Source organism: Myodes glareolus, chromosome 17 (assembly GCF_982192425.1).
Source record: "Myodes glareolus chromosome 17, mMyoGla1.1, whole genome shotgun sequence".
Lineage (NCBI taxonomy): Eukaryota > Metazoa > Chordata > Mammalia > Rodentia > Cricetidae > Myodes > Myodes glareolus.
The window spans coordinates 20,322,374-20,337,706 of record NC_142042.1 but is presented as its reverse complement, the minus strand read 5'-3'; the positions used below and the strand labels follow the sequence as shown (position 1 = coordinate 20,337,706).

The 15,333-nt window shown below is 44.1% G+C and overlaps 1 protein-coding gene across 1 annotated transcript; it reads left to right on the top strand.

The window, feature by feature from the left end:
- Positions 1-323: 323 nt before the first annotated feature.
- LOC125414723 (alcohol dehydrogenase class-3) lies at positions 324-14,794 on the top strand. Its single transcript, XM_087897527.1, has 9 exons — positions 324-441; positions 2,555-2,656; positions 4,335-4,476; positions 4,995-5,082; positions 9,505-9,724; positions 9,843-10,103; positions 12,484-12,619; positions 14,112-14,250; positions 14,544-14,794. Exons 1-9 carry the CDS (start codon positions 430-432, stop codon positions 14,566-14,568), a joined length of 1,125 nt encoding a protein of 374 aa, XP_087753653.1. The 5' UTR covers positions 324-429; the 3' UTR covers positions 14,569-14,794.
- Positions 14,795-15,333: the final 539 nt, after the last annotated feature.

The following is a 15,333-nucleotide window of genomic DNA, read 5'->3' as shown; positions in this document are numbered from 1 at the left end:
AAGCGTGGCTTGTTCCTCACGTGCTTCATTTGCACCCCGGTTCCCTCACGTTATACTTCTTTCATTTCTAAGCCTTACGTACAATGATTGCACCAAATTAGACAAGGAACTACCACACAGACAGATTATCTGTAGCGACTCGATCAGGCCAGCCCGGAATAAAAAGCTTCAGTGGCTCAGGATAAAATCCCCGCCATCTCTATCTGAGGAGCGCGGGAACCACAGCTCAGGCTCCGCCCTTCCTGCGCTAGCCCCGCCTCCCTCTCAGGTCCCGTCCCTACGCGCAGACCCCCGCCCCCTACGCACGCCGCCTCTACATCATAGCTCCGCCCCTGCGCTCAGCCCCGCCCCTCACGCACGGCCCGCCCCAACCCGGGATCCGCTAGACTTGTTGCTTGACGTTCTGTTCACGAACCCCAACCTTAGGACATGGCGAACCAGGTATTTATAGGCGCGATGGGCCCGAGCAGAGGAAGGGAACTCTCGGGGGTGCGCTGCCGCCAGCCCGGGAAGGCGAGCGCAGCCACAGCAAGGGCGGGAAGGCTTTGTTTCGGTCCTGAGCTTGGGGAGCAACTTTGCTTTTTGCTCTGCTCGGCCCGAAGCCGGGTGGGAAGAGGCCCGCGGCCTTCACGCCGGCTCACACTTGCAGGATTGCGGAGCTGGAGCACTAACCGTGCTCAAAACTACCAAGCAAAGTTAGGCTGTTCCTTGGGCCTTCGCTTTCCGTGTGCAGCACCGTGTACCTGTTTCTTTAACTCACATCTTACTGACTTTCAAGTCCATCTCCAATAAACCCAGTGACTTGCAACCTTTATTCTGTCAACGTGTTTCATAAGCATCAGTGACCTAACAAAATCCAACCTTCTCATTAGGCTTGCGTCTGGGGTAAGGAAAGGCAGTTCTGAGTGGAATCGCTTTGGTAGCTCATTACTTTAGATGCTAAAAGTATTTTCTTTTTTAGATAAAAAAAAATGCATAATGAATTTTAAACTTTTCAGGAGCCACATTAAAGAGAACACATAAAATTAACTCTAATTACCATTACCTAATAGTTACAGCACTGTTTCAACATGTTATCAATATTTTTAAATTGAGATATTGTTACTCTTCTAAGCTTTCAAAATTTGCATTTATAGCCGATCTCAGTTGCCACACTTGGCAAATGGCTAATGAGTTAGCTAGCACAGTTACAATAGATGATTGTGATATTTTTACATATCCCTTATTTGGATCTTTCTTAGGATTCTTTCCACTGTGCAGATTTGCACTAAAGTGGTGTTTTATAAGCTGTCCAAAGGACAAGATTATTGGGATACATGATAATAAACTTGGGGTTCCTTGAATTACTAGCCTAGCCTACTGATAGGACCTGGGTGGGATTCCGTTGTTCTTAGCTTGACTTGCCTTTTGTTGTGTTGGGGATCGAATCCAAGGCCTTGTGCATTTCAGGCAAGTGCTCCACCACTGAGCTATATCCCTAGCTTGGCTCCTGTATCCTGTGTTCTTTATTTTGTCCTCCCGTTTTTGTTTGTTTGTGTAGATAAAGTCTCACTATGCAGCTCTTGCTGAACCAGAACTTTCTGTATGTGGGCCTTAAATTCACGGAGATCCTCCTGCCTCTGCCTCCCAAGTGCTGAGATTAAAGTATGCACTTCCACACCCAACAGGACCTGTAATCTGTTCTCAATTAAATCCTTTTGTGTGTGTGTGTGTGCGTGCCTGTGTTTGTTTGTGTGCACCACATGCGTGCAGAAGCTTGTGGAAGTCAGAAAAAGACACAGGTCCTCTGGAACAGGAGTTCCATCTAGTTGTGATGTAGATACGGAACCTGGAGTCCTCTGCAAGAGTAGCAAGTGCCATCTCTTCAGCCTTTCAAATATATGTGTGCATGTGTAATGGTGGTTTTTCCAGGGAACGTTTGAGACGAGATCTTTCTGTGTAGCCCTGCCTGTCCTGCAACTTGAAATGTAGACCAGACTGGCCTCGAACTCTTAGAGATCCACCTGCCTCTTAGGTGCTAAACTAAAGGTTTGCATCACTATCCCTGGTCCTTCAATTATATATTTTTAAGAATATCACTTATGTGAAACCTAAAAAAACAACTCTCCATTTCACGCAGAGATATACATTTTCTGTGAATATATTCACTTCATTTAGTTTTGTGTGTCCCTGAGTGTGTGTAATGTATGTGAGTGTTTATGCATGTTCACACGTGGGCACGGGAAGGGCTGAGGCTGACATCAGGAGTCTTCTTCTGTCGCTCTCCACCATATGTGCTGAATCAGGGTCTTTCACTTGAACCCCGAGCTCGCCAGCACAGGTAGTCCCCTCGCTGCCATCTGAGTGCTGGAATTACAGACAGGCCACCGCATCCATCTATGCTGTGGAGCTGCGCTCTGCTCCTCATGCCTGCACAGCAGGACCTTTACCCACTGAGCCCTCTCCCCGGCCCTGGTACGCTCTAGTGTTAGCAGTCGTTAGTATCTGAGTTGCCTGTCGGGGAATGATTAACTTAGGAGGATAAACTGTTGACTGCCTTTTTTTCCCACCTCAGGTGATCAAATGCAAGGCTGCAGTTGCCTGGGAGGCTGGAAAGCCTCTCTCCATAGAGGAAGTCGAAGTAGCACCTCCCAAGGCTCACGAAGTTCGCATTAAGGTAATGTTGCAGCAAGGCTCTGTGGGAAGAAGCCTAGTAGACCTGAGGGCTGCCGAGGATAAACCCAAAGGGTGGTGTCCAGAAGGAGGTATCGGAAGCCTTCCATCCACGGAATCACACAGTCCTCTCATCTGCCTCCCTAGAAGCAGCCCTCTGGGGCTGGGAAGCCAAGCCTCTGGATTAGTGGACTACAGCAATATAACTTTTTATGGTTTGGGTTTAAGGCAGCTTTATATGAGCCTCTCCTCCCTGCTAATCCCATAACTCACAGTGTGGTGCATTAAGTCAAAGAATAGACTCGATCTTCAGGTTTGCTTCCAGAAAACTGGGGAAAGGTTCTTGATTGATTGGAGCAATAAACAAAGTTCTCTTGCCTAGAGAGCGTTAAAATGCCCCTGGTGGACAAGGCCAGGGTTCAGTGGATTCATTAGTCCCCTACCCCTTCCCCTTCACTGTGGCTAAGAAAAGAAGTTACCCCTGGAGAGAGGCAGAAGACAGCATTCCCAAGAGACCTTTGACTTCTTTACATAAAACTTTTGTTTTACCCTCTGCTCTGTACTGGTTTTGGGTAAAAAGTGAATGCTTTAAAGTTAGAACCATTACATGTGTTCTATTCCATATCATTCTGGAAAAATGGTCCTCTTCAAGGAAAAGAGCCACAGGTCTCTTGCATTGTCTTGCTCCCAGACACACCATGCACTGTGCCTGTGCCCCAAGATTCACAAAAAAGACTGATTGAGAAGCACAAAGTCTAGTGCTTTTCAAGGTCCTTTTCAGCCAAGTCTAAGAATCTGAAATCTTATAATACTTTGTGTATTTCTGTTTGTGTTCAGAAGTTAAGCTGGTTGGTGCTTTGCCAGTAAAGAAAGCAGTTTGCCTTAGATAAATGCAGATGAATAGTGTGGACACAGTGAACTGTCATCTGTCATCCCCCGGGAAGCTGGTGACTCACAGCAAAGGATGGGGTACAGAGAACAGGAGCAGAACAGCATAAAAATGAACAAGATTTTTCCTTTAATTGATTTTTTTTCTTTAATGTATGTGCTGATATACCTCTGAGTTTCTATATGCCAAGTGCATGCAGGAACCTGAGGAGACCAGAGGGTGTTGGAGCCCAGGGGAGTTGCAGGTAGTTGTGAGCCACCTAATGTGGGTGCTGAAACCCACAAACCGGATCATCTGCAAGAGCAGCACACACTCTTAGTCACTGAGACATCTTTCACACACACCCCACCTTGTTTCAGTAGAAATTGTGTATGTCGGCCAAAAGACTCCATTCCACTAAAAGCTCTGAGTTTGGCAGAGACCAGAGAGGCAGGCACCTCTCAGAAATAATGTCTTCTTAGGCATCACATTCCAAGTTAGGAAGCCAGCAGTGAGATGGCCCCTGCTGTTTTGATCCTCTTTATAACAGAAGGCACAGTGCTGGTGAAGCCACCAGCTTTACCTCTGCTTGCTCATATCAAAAAGGAAAATGGCTCTGTCACACCTTCCTGCATATTAATGCACCGCCATGCTCATTAGTACCAAGAAGCCTGCCTGCCAGGTCTAAGAATTGTAAACATCTTAGTTTTAGAGAAGTACAGTTATAAAGAAGATGTAACTAAGAATTTACAAAATGTGCTGTCTCCAGCTGCATGTGCACACTTAGATGCTTTTTCTCTTGATGTCCTGGTAGATCATCGCCACTGCCATTTGCCACACCGATGCCTATACCCTGAGCGGAGCTGATCCTGAGGGCTGTTTCCCAGTGATCTTGGGACATGAAGGCGCTGGGATTGTGGAAAGCGTTGGTGAAGGGGTCACTAAAGTGAAGGCAGGTAAGGAAGGCATCTCATCCACTCAAAATGATTTTGGCTTATTTCTGTGGGAGTGTTACTGATTAACTATACAACCATCTATTTCTGAGCAGGTCCTCACCTACGAAAGGTGTCAGTTAATTTCACTTATATTGGAAGCACAAGTATTTGGATTCGTTTTTTTCCTGTTGGATTTTGCAGACTGCTTTTCATTTGAAACTGTCTTAAGTACATTACCAAAAGCAATTTTGGCAAGTTAAGCAAGAATTTATAGGGATGTGTCGATGAATTGGTGGTTTTGAAACATAGCGACCTCTTTAACCTCCAACTATTGAGAGTTTTGTTTAGATCAGAAACTTTGAAACTTACCTTTCTGTGCATGGCTGGTTAGTGTCTGAACCATGCTCTTTAGGGGACGTTTCTAGCCTTGAGGCTGTCTCTTTGCAGGCTTGCGGCAGCTGATGGAATCAGGAAAGCTGCTGTGTTCACTTAGAGCCGGCCGCACCATCCAGGATAATAATGTCACGTTTGTTTCCTAGGCGACACTGTCATCCCGCTTTACATCCCACAGTGCGGAGAATGCAAATTCTGTCTGAATCCTAAAACAAACCTTTGCCAGAAGATAAGGTTGGTATCTTTTTAAAAGTATATATAGCTCTTTAAAAAAGCTAATGCGTGTGCATATACTATGTGTCTGTCTGTTGCACATGCAGGTGTCACAGCAGAACATCAAAGAGCTCACTCCCCACCTTCATCTTCCTCCCTGTTAAATGACAAACTTTTCTTGGGGAGACGTAACACATATATGCCTACTTACCCCAAATAGGGAGCCCACAACAGACCAAACTACAGATACCACCGAAGTCCTGCTTGGTGACCCATGAGTTTTATTGGGGTTATTTACAAGGATATGGGTGAGGGGTCACTCACAGGAGCGGAATTACTCAGATGGCTGCATTCCCAAAGCCCATCCCAGCACAGTGACAGCTCACAAAGGCTGGGAACCTGGAGCACACTGCACAGCCTGCGGGTTAGAGGCTGTCCTTTCCTAGTGCCTCAGTTGGTCTGTACCTCTTCCAGGCAGCCGCTCTGGCCTGAGAGTCTTCTTTGCAGCTTGACTCTCTTGTCTGAAAGGGACCCTTACTCCGGCAAGAAGGGGCATAGTGAATCTGGTTAGTTTCAAGGACTTCCTGAAGCTATTTTGACTTCTTTACCTTCCTACTTAAGGAGCTTCCTTCCAAAATGAAATGTTTCAACTTAAGAGGAAATGTTAGTACAACTTCCCTCCCCCTTTCCTTTGAGACAGGGTCTCTTACACTGAAGCTCTCCACTTCAGCTGTGCTGGCCACAGCTCCTGAGTCTGCCTGACTCCTCCCCAAATCCACCCCACCCACCTCCACACTAGGTTACAGCATGCGGGTCAGGCCTGGTATTTCACATGGATTCTGCACCTTGAACTCAGATCTGCGTGCTTGCACAGAGCTTTAACTGCTGAGCCATCTCCCCAGCCCTCTATTAATACAGTCTTACAATAGGAGATCTTATTAGCAGTAAGAATGGTGCTACAGAGATGGCCCAGTGGTCAAAGCACTTGTACTAGCTGCTCTTCCAGAGGACCCAGGTTTGATCCCTGACACCTACATGGTGGCTCACAACCGTCTAACTCCAGTTCCAGGGGAACTGATGCCCTCTTCTAGCCTTGGGGCTCTAGTCACACACATGGTGTATGTACATACCTACCTACATACATACAGACACACTCATGCAAAACACCCATACACACAAAAAGTAATAGATCACAGCAAGTATTTGTGTAGTGACTTACTCAGCGCCTGTTGCTCAACACTCGGGAAATGCAGACAGGAGGTCACAAGAATCACAGCCCAGACTACAGATGTAGGTAGCCTCCTTTCAAAGAACCACAAAAGGTTGGTGGGTGTGGGTGGGTCAGAGTTTTCTGAATACATTCTCCTTCTGTAAAAGGCAGGTAAATTTGCAAGCAAAGACATGTATTTTTAAAGTGAAATGAAGCCCTTTTTATGAGCTGTTTTATGGCCCATTGAATCAGAGTAATAAAAGCTACCTCAGGAGTGTTGTGTGAAGCCCAAAGGAGATAACAAAGCCCTTGACACAGAAGGGGTGGTTCTGTGGTGGATCTTGATTTCTTTGTTGCCTCTTTTGCTTTTCTAGACAGGGTTTCTCTGTATAGCCCTGACTGTCCTGGAACTCACTCTGTAGACCAGGCTAGCCTTAAACTCATAAAGATCCACCTGCCTCTGCATGATTAAACACATGTGCCACCATGCCTGGCATTTGTTGCCTTTTTTATTGGGGTAGAACACACGTTAATACAGTAGTCATGGTACATAAATTGTACAGCCCAGTAAGTGTTTACATGCGTACATATGGCCTGGATAAACCCTTCTCCCAGCACAGGTAGCGACCTTTCCCAGCACCCATCTGTGTTCCTTGTGTCCTTAGACCAATACCTGACTGCTGCAGAGGTCACCACTGTCCTGGCAGCTTTCCTGTAGAACTTGGTGTAGGTGAATCACGAGGCATGTGCTGCTGCGTTTCCTCCGTTTGTGTCTCTGCGTGGTGTCCAAGTTCCTACATGCCTGTCTGCTTTTGTGTTGTTCTGTCATGTTCCACTCCAAACAGCAGTGTGTTCACTTGCCTGCTATTGGTGGACACTAGGTCATACCAGGGAGGGCTGTTGAAGTTAGTGCTACATTCTTACCTGTTTTGTGTTGGGTATGTATGCTACTTTCTCGAGGAGGAGTCCTGCGGTTTGACTGGCTAAGATGTGAGAAGTACACAGCTTTCCAATGTGAATGGAAGAGTTTATACTCCTACAATAATGTATAAAAGACTTGTTTTCTAATTTGTGTATTTATTCATGTATATATTTCACAATGTTTATCTTAGTATCAGGTTATTGTGTTTATTAGAAATGATAACTGTTGTGGCTGAGACAACAGCTCAGTTGGGAAAATTCAGATCCCCTGAAACCACATCAAAGCCAGCTGCAGTATTGTGCAAACCACATCAAAGCAGTTGCACAATTGTGTTATCCCAGCATGCTCTTAGGGAGATGTAGTAGGAGGGCCACTTGTTTGTTTCCGGCTGCTCAACCCTGAAATAATAACACAGAAACTGTATTAATTAAATCACTTCTTGGCCCATTAGCTCTAGCTTCTTATTGGCTAATTCTTAACATCTTAATTTAACCCATTTCTATTAATCTGTGTATTGCCATGTGGTTGTGGCTTACCAGGTAAAGTTCCAGCATCTGTCTCTCTCTGACTCCGCCTTCTTTCTCCAAGCATTCAGTATGGTTTTCCCCACCTAACTCTGTTCTACCCTATCAGGCCAAGCCAGTTTCTTTATTCATTAACCAATAAAAGCAACACATGTACCAAAGGACCTCCCACACAGGGAGATAAAAGGAGACATGATAATCATTAGATCAACTCGCCCATCTAACACAGTACCTAAGAGACCCTGTCTCAACGAGGGTGGGGAGACTAAGAGCAACCTCAGGGTTGTCCTCTGACCTACACACACACTGAACCCTTACACCATTGGTCACAGTGTTAATGCTTTCCTTGCCATACGTTCAGATTTTTGTAGCAATAATCTACAAGGAAGATTACTGTTACTCTACACTGTGTAGTGAGGCACCAGAAGCCGTGCTTCATCCAGTGGCTAAGCAAGTGCTAGTTCCTGTCTCTCGTAAGATAAAGGAGTTTGGGAGTTGTTTTGGGGGCCATTTTGCTTGTTTGATTTTCCCCTTAGTGGTAATCAATCACAGTCAAAGAGAAGGGCCAGATGTGGTGGTGCACATCTTCAATCTCAGCACCCAGTTCTGAGTTTGTGAACATCCTGGTCTATAGAGCACCCTCAAGGTCAACCAGGGTTAGATAGAGAAGTCCTGTCTCAAAAAAAGGTGCGGTAGAACTCAGATCCTTGAGAAGTGTTACCCTGTTGAAGCCCCATGGAGATGCCTCTGTTTTTCACTAGATGAGTTGGATAATTGCTTTGGAGTGTCTTGTATAAATTCTTACAAAGCTTTATTTGCTTCTCAGTGTTTATGAAATTTAAAAATAACGTCATGGAAGTTGAACCTGTTAAAATCAGTTCAGTTCTGGTAGCACAGCTTGACTGAGATCTGTAACATGAGGGCCCTGCACGTTGGGGTTTCTGTCCCACCTGGTACCCCACAGCCAGCAAGTCCCAAAGGAAATCACACAGAGATCTCCATAAATTATAAAACTGATTGACCCATTAGCTCAGTCTTTGTATTAGCTCTTATAATGTATATTACCCCATTATCCTTATCTATGTTAGCCACATGGCTCCATACCTTTCATAGCTGGGCAGATTACATCCTGCCTCTTCAGTGGTCTGTGCAGGAATGGAAGGAATGGGCTTCCTCCTTCCCAGCATTCTCCCGTTCTACTTCCGGTCTGGTTTACCCGCCTATACTTTCTGCCTGGTCAATCAGTGTTTTATTAAAATACATGATTGACAGAATACAGATAATTCTCCAGCACCAGAGATAGGACATAGGTGGACACAGTGCTCACGGCATGCAGATCCCACTAGGACCCCGAAGCTTAGGACCCCGAAGCTTAGGACGATCACAGTCTTTGTAGGTTTATCTAGTAAGGTGTTGGAATGTGGGCAGTTGTTAATGAATGCATCAGAATGGTGGCTCTCAACCTCTGGGTCACGACCCCCTTGAGGGTCAAATGACCGTTTCATAGTAGTTACACATCAGATATCCTAATAATGTAAATATTAGATATTTACATTACAGTTCATAACAGTAGCAGAATTACAATTATGAAGTAACAGCAAAGTAGCTTTATGGTTGGGGTCACACACAGCATTTAGGAAGGTTGACAATCCTGCGTTAAGAGTTAGGGGGGTTTGTCCTAGTAGACCTTTCTGAGTATTTGCTGGTCATTATTTTTTAAACTGATTTTTTTCTATAAAGCTAAAGAAATGAGTCTACCCTTCTCTTTTCCTTTTCCTTCTCTCTAGAGTCACTCAGGGGAAAGGATTAATGCCGGATGGCACTAGCAGATTTACCTGCAAAGGAAAGTCTCTTTTTCATTTCATGGGAACCAGCACATTTTCTGAATACACAGTTGTGGCTGACATCTCTGTTGCCAAAATTGATCCTTCAGCACCTTTGGATAAAGTCTGCCTTCTCGGGTGTGGCATTTCAACCGGCTACGGTGCTGCTGTGAACACTGCCAAGGTAAGAGACTGGACAGGGCTTCGGCTTCTGCCTTCATTCAGAGAGACATTGCTGAAACGGGCTGTCCTGTGAGGCTGTGACTCTTGGCATGCTGCTTACAGACTGTCTTTTGATGTAGGTGGAGCCTGGTTCTACCTGTGCCATCTTTGGCCTGGGAGGAGTTGGATTGGCAGTGATCATGGGCTGTAAAGTGGCTGGCGCATCCCGGATCATTGGTATCGACATCAATAAAGATAAATTCGCAAAGGCCAAAGATTTTGGAGCCTCTGAATGTATTAACCCCCAGGACTTCAGTAAACCCATCCAGGAAGTACTCATTGAGATGACTGATGGGGGAGTAGATTACTCTTTCGAGTGCATCGGCAACGTGAAGGTCATGGTGAGTATGCGTGCCTCCTCCTTTGTGCTTACAATACTTTCTTAAAATGCAGTTTCCAGAAGATCAAAGATTGTTTTCTTTTGGAAGGAAGAGCTTTGATAGGAATTAATTCTAAAGAAAACAGAGGGTGGTAATAGCTTCTTGAACTACTTGGAACTGTTTGAGTGTGAAATGATAGAAGTTCGGAAAGGGGAAAGATGAACGAAAAAAATATTTCTTTGCCTTTTGAGTGTATGTTAACTGCTTATCTCATGAAATGAAAAGCTAAATAGTGTGGAGAGTGTGAGCTTTGGAATTGGATATGCAAACATCCTGACATGGTAACCTGAGGAGAGGATGCAGATTCTCACAGACTCAGATAATCTGAGCAGAGGATGCAGATTCTCACAGACATGGGTAACATTAAATAGTGAATTTCTTACAGTTACTTTTGACAGCTTCTTGCGCTATTTTTTTTAGATTTATGTATATGAATGTTTTGCCTGTGAGTACGTATGCATATGACATGTATGCTTGGTGCTCACAAAGTCAGAAGAGAGCATTGGATCCTCAAGAAGTATAGTTATGGATGGTTGTGAGCCACCTTGTGGGTGCTGGGGTCTGAAACCTGGTCCTCTGTAAGAGCAGAACGTGCTCTTAACCACTGAGCTATCTCTCCAGCACTAAAATCTTTTTGAGTTTGGGTTTACTTTTATTTGTAAACTGATATCTAAAAGCATAAAGCTTGCACGTTGATGGATCACCAGGCCATGATCAATCCTTTGGGTGCTGTTTACGTCTGCCTAAATGGGGGAAACCATCAAGATTGTCTAGCTGTGTTAAGTACAAATACAGCTGGCAGACACTTGGGCTGTGCTGCAGCAAACATGGGGCTGCACCATTCTTGTTTGGGCCAGAGTCCCCCAGTTCTCCCTGATCCGTCTCATCATTCTCTCCCGTCCTCCCAGGAAGTGAGTTTGTGAGGAGGAAGTCACTCTTAGGAAGCTGAGCTTTAACTTGATGAGGCCTTTGCGTGTGTATTGGCGTGTTTCTGATATGTTGGCATGGCTCCATTTAGCTAACCATCTGTGTCTCCTCGGTGCCTGTCTGACTTGGGCGAGGTTGTGAAGATGGGTATTGGCTTTTGGAAGCTGTGTTGGTGGCGCACATTACAGGTCTTCTCATCAAGACAAAACAAAAAATAACATGGTCCTTCTAATCTAACAGTACCCCTGGCTCCAATCCTAGTCCTTGGTCTCCTTCACCAGTGTTATCTTCTAGCCATATTTCATTTTGGAGATGAACTTCTAGAATCTCCCTTGCAGCACTGGTCTGAATTTGCCGCGCCTGTCCCTGTCCTAGCTCGGAATACTGATTTTCATCCCAGGGCCTGAGCACTTGAGGCCACACTCTCAGCAGCTCCTTTCTTACCTCCTTGGACTTCACATTGTCACAGACGTTTGCAAAGCCGTGCTTTTTTGGGCCTTCTCCAAAGTTACTGAGAGCTGATAGCACATTTCCATCTCTCCTTCCTGTCTTTCCCCTCCAGAAACCATCATCCCTGTTGGATCCACAATCCCCACCTGCACCATCCTTAGTTACCTGTTTGTTGTAAGGGCATGGGCCCTTTGTTTGTCCTGGCCGCCTGGCTAGCTTACCTGTTCTTCTCCCTTGTTGTATAACTCCCTTCTGCTGGAATCCGAACCCTAGAAGCTTGAGAAGTCTGTTTAATGAGGTGCTGTGTTGTGGTTTTGAGTCTCAGTAGTAGTGATGAACATCTTTTCTCGTATCTGCCATCTGTGTCTGCTTTGGAGAAATGTCTTTTTATATCCCTTGAGACCAGGTTGTTTGGCTTTTTGTTGTTGGATTTTTAGGGGTTTCTTGTAATTTTATAAATGATTTGTGATCTGCATCTACACTCTGCTCTTCTCTGCTGTGCAGAAGTCTCTTATTTGCTCTGCTCAATCTGTTTATCTTTGCTTTCGCTTCCTATGTTGTTGAGATCTTACCAAAAAAATATTCCCTGTCCCGATGTCTAAGTATTGCCCTTATGTTTTCTTGTAGTAGTTTGAAAGTCTCAGGTCTTTTTATAGTTGGTTTTTATAACTCATGCGAGAGAAGCAGTCTAGATCCATTCATTTTCTCTGTGGATATAGGATAGAAAATTTAAAAAGAAAGCAATAGCTTTCAATTTGTTAATTTTCTTATAGTCAGGTTAAATTTTAAAGGTACTTGTTAAAATATAATTGCTCAGTAAAATTAAAATTACTAAACATTAAGTTTGAGAACTTGTTGCCATTTTGTAAAATGTGTCATCCCTTCCCCCACTAGAGATTTCTGGGGAAAAGGGCAATGTCGGTGCAGTTTATGGACACCTGTGATTGTGTCTTTGTGCTTGCAGAGAGCAGCCCTCGAGGGGGTGCACAAAGGCTGGGGAGTCAGTGTGGTGGTTGGCGTAGCTGCTTCAGGTGAAGAAATCTCCACTCGTCCATTCCAGCTGGTGACAGGACGCACATGGAAAGGCACTGCCTTTGGAGGTAACGCAGTGGACAAGTAGATTTTCTCTCCTGTTTCCAGGAGAGAAATTTGGCATAATTTAAGTCACAGTCTCATTTCCTGTGTTAACACAAATCATCTGGTTGTAGTTCTTTCTTGATTGTTTCACGGGAGACCTGAAGAGACTTTCAGAGTCAGTATTAGCTGCTGGTGCGGGAGAGGCATTCGGCTTCTTCTTAAGTAAGGAGAGCCAAACAATAAAGAACTTCAAAGAGCAAGAGCCAGGTGTAGGGGTACAGCCTTTAATTCCAACACTCAGGAGGCAGGGGCAGGTGGAAGGCCAGCCTGGTGTATATAGTGAGTTGCAGGACAGCCAGAGATACACAGTCTTAAAAAAAAAAAAAAAAAATTAGAGGAAAAAAGAAACGAGAAGGAGAGCAAGAATTAATGAGCAAGAGGTTGAAGGCAGGCTGGGTAAACTGCCCAGGGTTTCTTGTGTGAATTTAGGTGTCATTTTTAATACTCCTTCCTTAGAGAATGTAGCCATCACTACTTAATATGGTCAGATTTCTTTCTGAATAACATTAGTTTTAGTAGCACCCAATACGTGATCCTAAACTAAACTAGTGACGAAACTTTTTAGCAAAATTAAAAGCTGATGATCATTTTCCCCTGGTGTAGTCGAAGGAGGGATTTAGTCATTTGGCATTATCTAACTATGGGTAGAAGGTTGGGTAAAGTCTTTTTATGGTGCTCAGTTGGGGAGAAATATCAGAACATAAAAAATATCAAAGATATCAAAAATATCTTACAGCCCAACTATTATGAATGAATGACTTCCATAGTTCTTATGAACAACTTTCAAAAAAAACTCAATGAACAATCCTATCCTACCATCCTTATTAGGGGGAAAATATCCCAGGCATTTTGAATGCTGTTTAAGAGAATGTGTGTTGAGATCCCGTACCATGTATTATATAAATATTTTGAGACCGAGAATAAAAGCCTTGGAAACTGTGCTAAAATGAGGGCATGACCATAATTTTCTTTATGATTATACTGTTTACCTTAGAAGATGTCAGTTTGACTAACTGATTCTAGTATCTTGGAACTCTTTAACTAGCATGAGCTCCTGGAGGCACCATACTCCAGGAGCTGGATTTGAAAGGGCCTTTGAAGCCAGAGTAGCTAGGCAAGTACTCTCCAGCAGAATTATAAACTATTTGTTTTTGAGGCAGGGATGACCTTTCTGCCTCTGCCTCCACTGTGGCTGGTTTTTCAGGCCTGTGTCATCCAGCCCAGTGTTTGTTAATCCTAAAATAGGAAGAGAACAATTAACTCTAAAGTGTTTACTTTTTCACAGCTAAGGATGTGTCTGAATCTTCCTCTGTGCCACAGTTCTAAAAGGTTTCGTTCATCTTGAATCCTTGTAACCTCTGAACTGTCTGGGTGTCACCCAGGAGAGGAACGCGATTAAATACACTGCAGAAACTTGTTGCATAAACTTATCCTTAAGAATGTGGTTTCTTTTAGGATGGAAGAGTGTAGAGAGTGTCCCAAAGCTGGTGTCTGAATATATGTCAAAAAAGATAAAAGTTGACGAATTTGTAACTGACACTCTATCATTCGACCAAATCAACAAAGGCTTCGACCTGATGCACTCGGGGAAAAGGTGAGCTTTCAGTTCAGCGACACTTAGAGTGGGAGGGATGAGCGGAACAAACAGAACATCAGTGGTCCTTCATGGCTCTGAAGGAGCCCAATGACATGAGTGAGTTCAGTCCCCATGACCCACATGATAGAAGAGAACTGATCTCCACACACATGCCAGGGTGCACACATAGAATAAATAAATGTGATTTTTTTAGTTTTCCACACACATGCCAGGGTGCACACATAGAATAAATAAATGTGATTTTTTTTAGTTTATCTTTCAAATTTTATTCTTCTTGCCCTGTCTCACAGCATTCGAACCGTTCTAAAGATGTAAGTTCAGAAGAGAACACTGTCCTTCCTGTACTTTTTCCTGTGATCAGAAGAGAATAGACTGACAGATCTGCTTCAGAAACTACTAGGAGTGCGTATAATCATGTCTTTAATCAAGGACAAGGCAAATAATCACAAGTCAGTTTTTTGAACTCTCCACGTAAATAATTGCCGCTCAAGAAATATTTTAACGTAATAAAAATACTTTCTGCATTTGTTAGTAAATTGAACATCTTGTCGTCTCTCTTTAGGCTGTCCAGTATACTGTCTAGAAACAATGCTAACCCAAAAGAAAGGTTAATTTTTAATTCATCCACATAGGCTTAGTTAACAAGCCAAGATTAGAATATTCTTTGTCTGCAAATACCGATTAGAAACATAACACTACCAAGCAGTCAGTAAACTTGTTAAGTTTATTTAGGCAGCTAGTTTGGTAATACATCCTTGAACTGTGTTGACAACAACCAAGTGGCCAGGTGAAGTCAGCCCTGCCTGCTCATAGGGCTGCTTTTGGTAGAATTGAGAACAGAACAGTGCAGTGTGCTCTGTCAGCTGGACACTGACCACAAGTCAAGGGCATGCTCCACAGGACACCTCTGCCTAAATGTCTACTCAGCTACTCCCATAGCCCAAAGTGAGGCCACGCTGTGAAGGCTGCAGAATGCTCAGACGCATGACCTGTCATCTCACTTAGGGCTCAAGTACTGATTTGAGTTGAAACACTTGGAGTCCACCCAGCTACCAATAATGCAAATTCGCTTCAGTCACA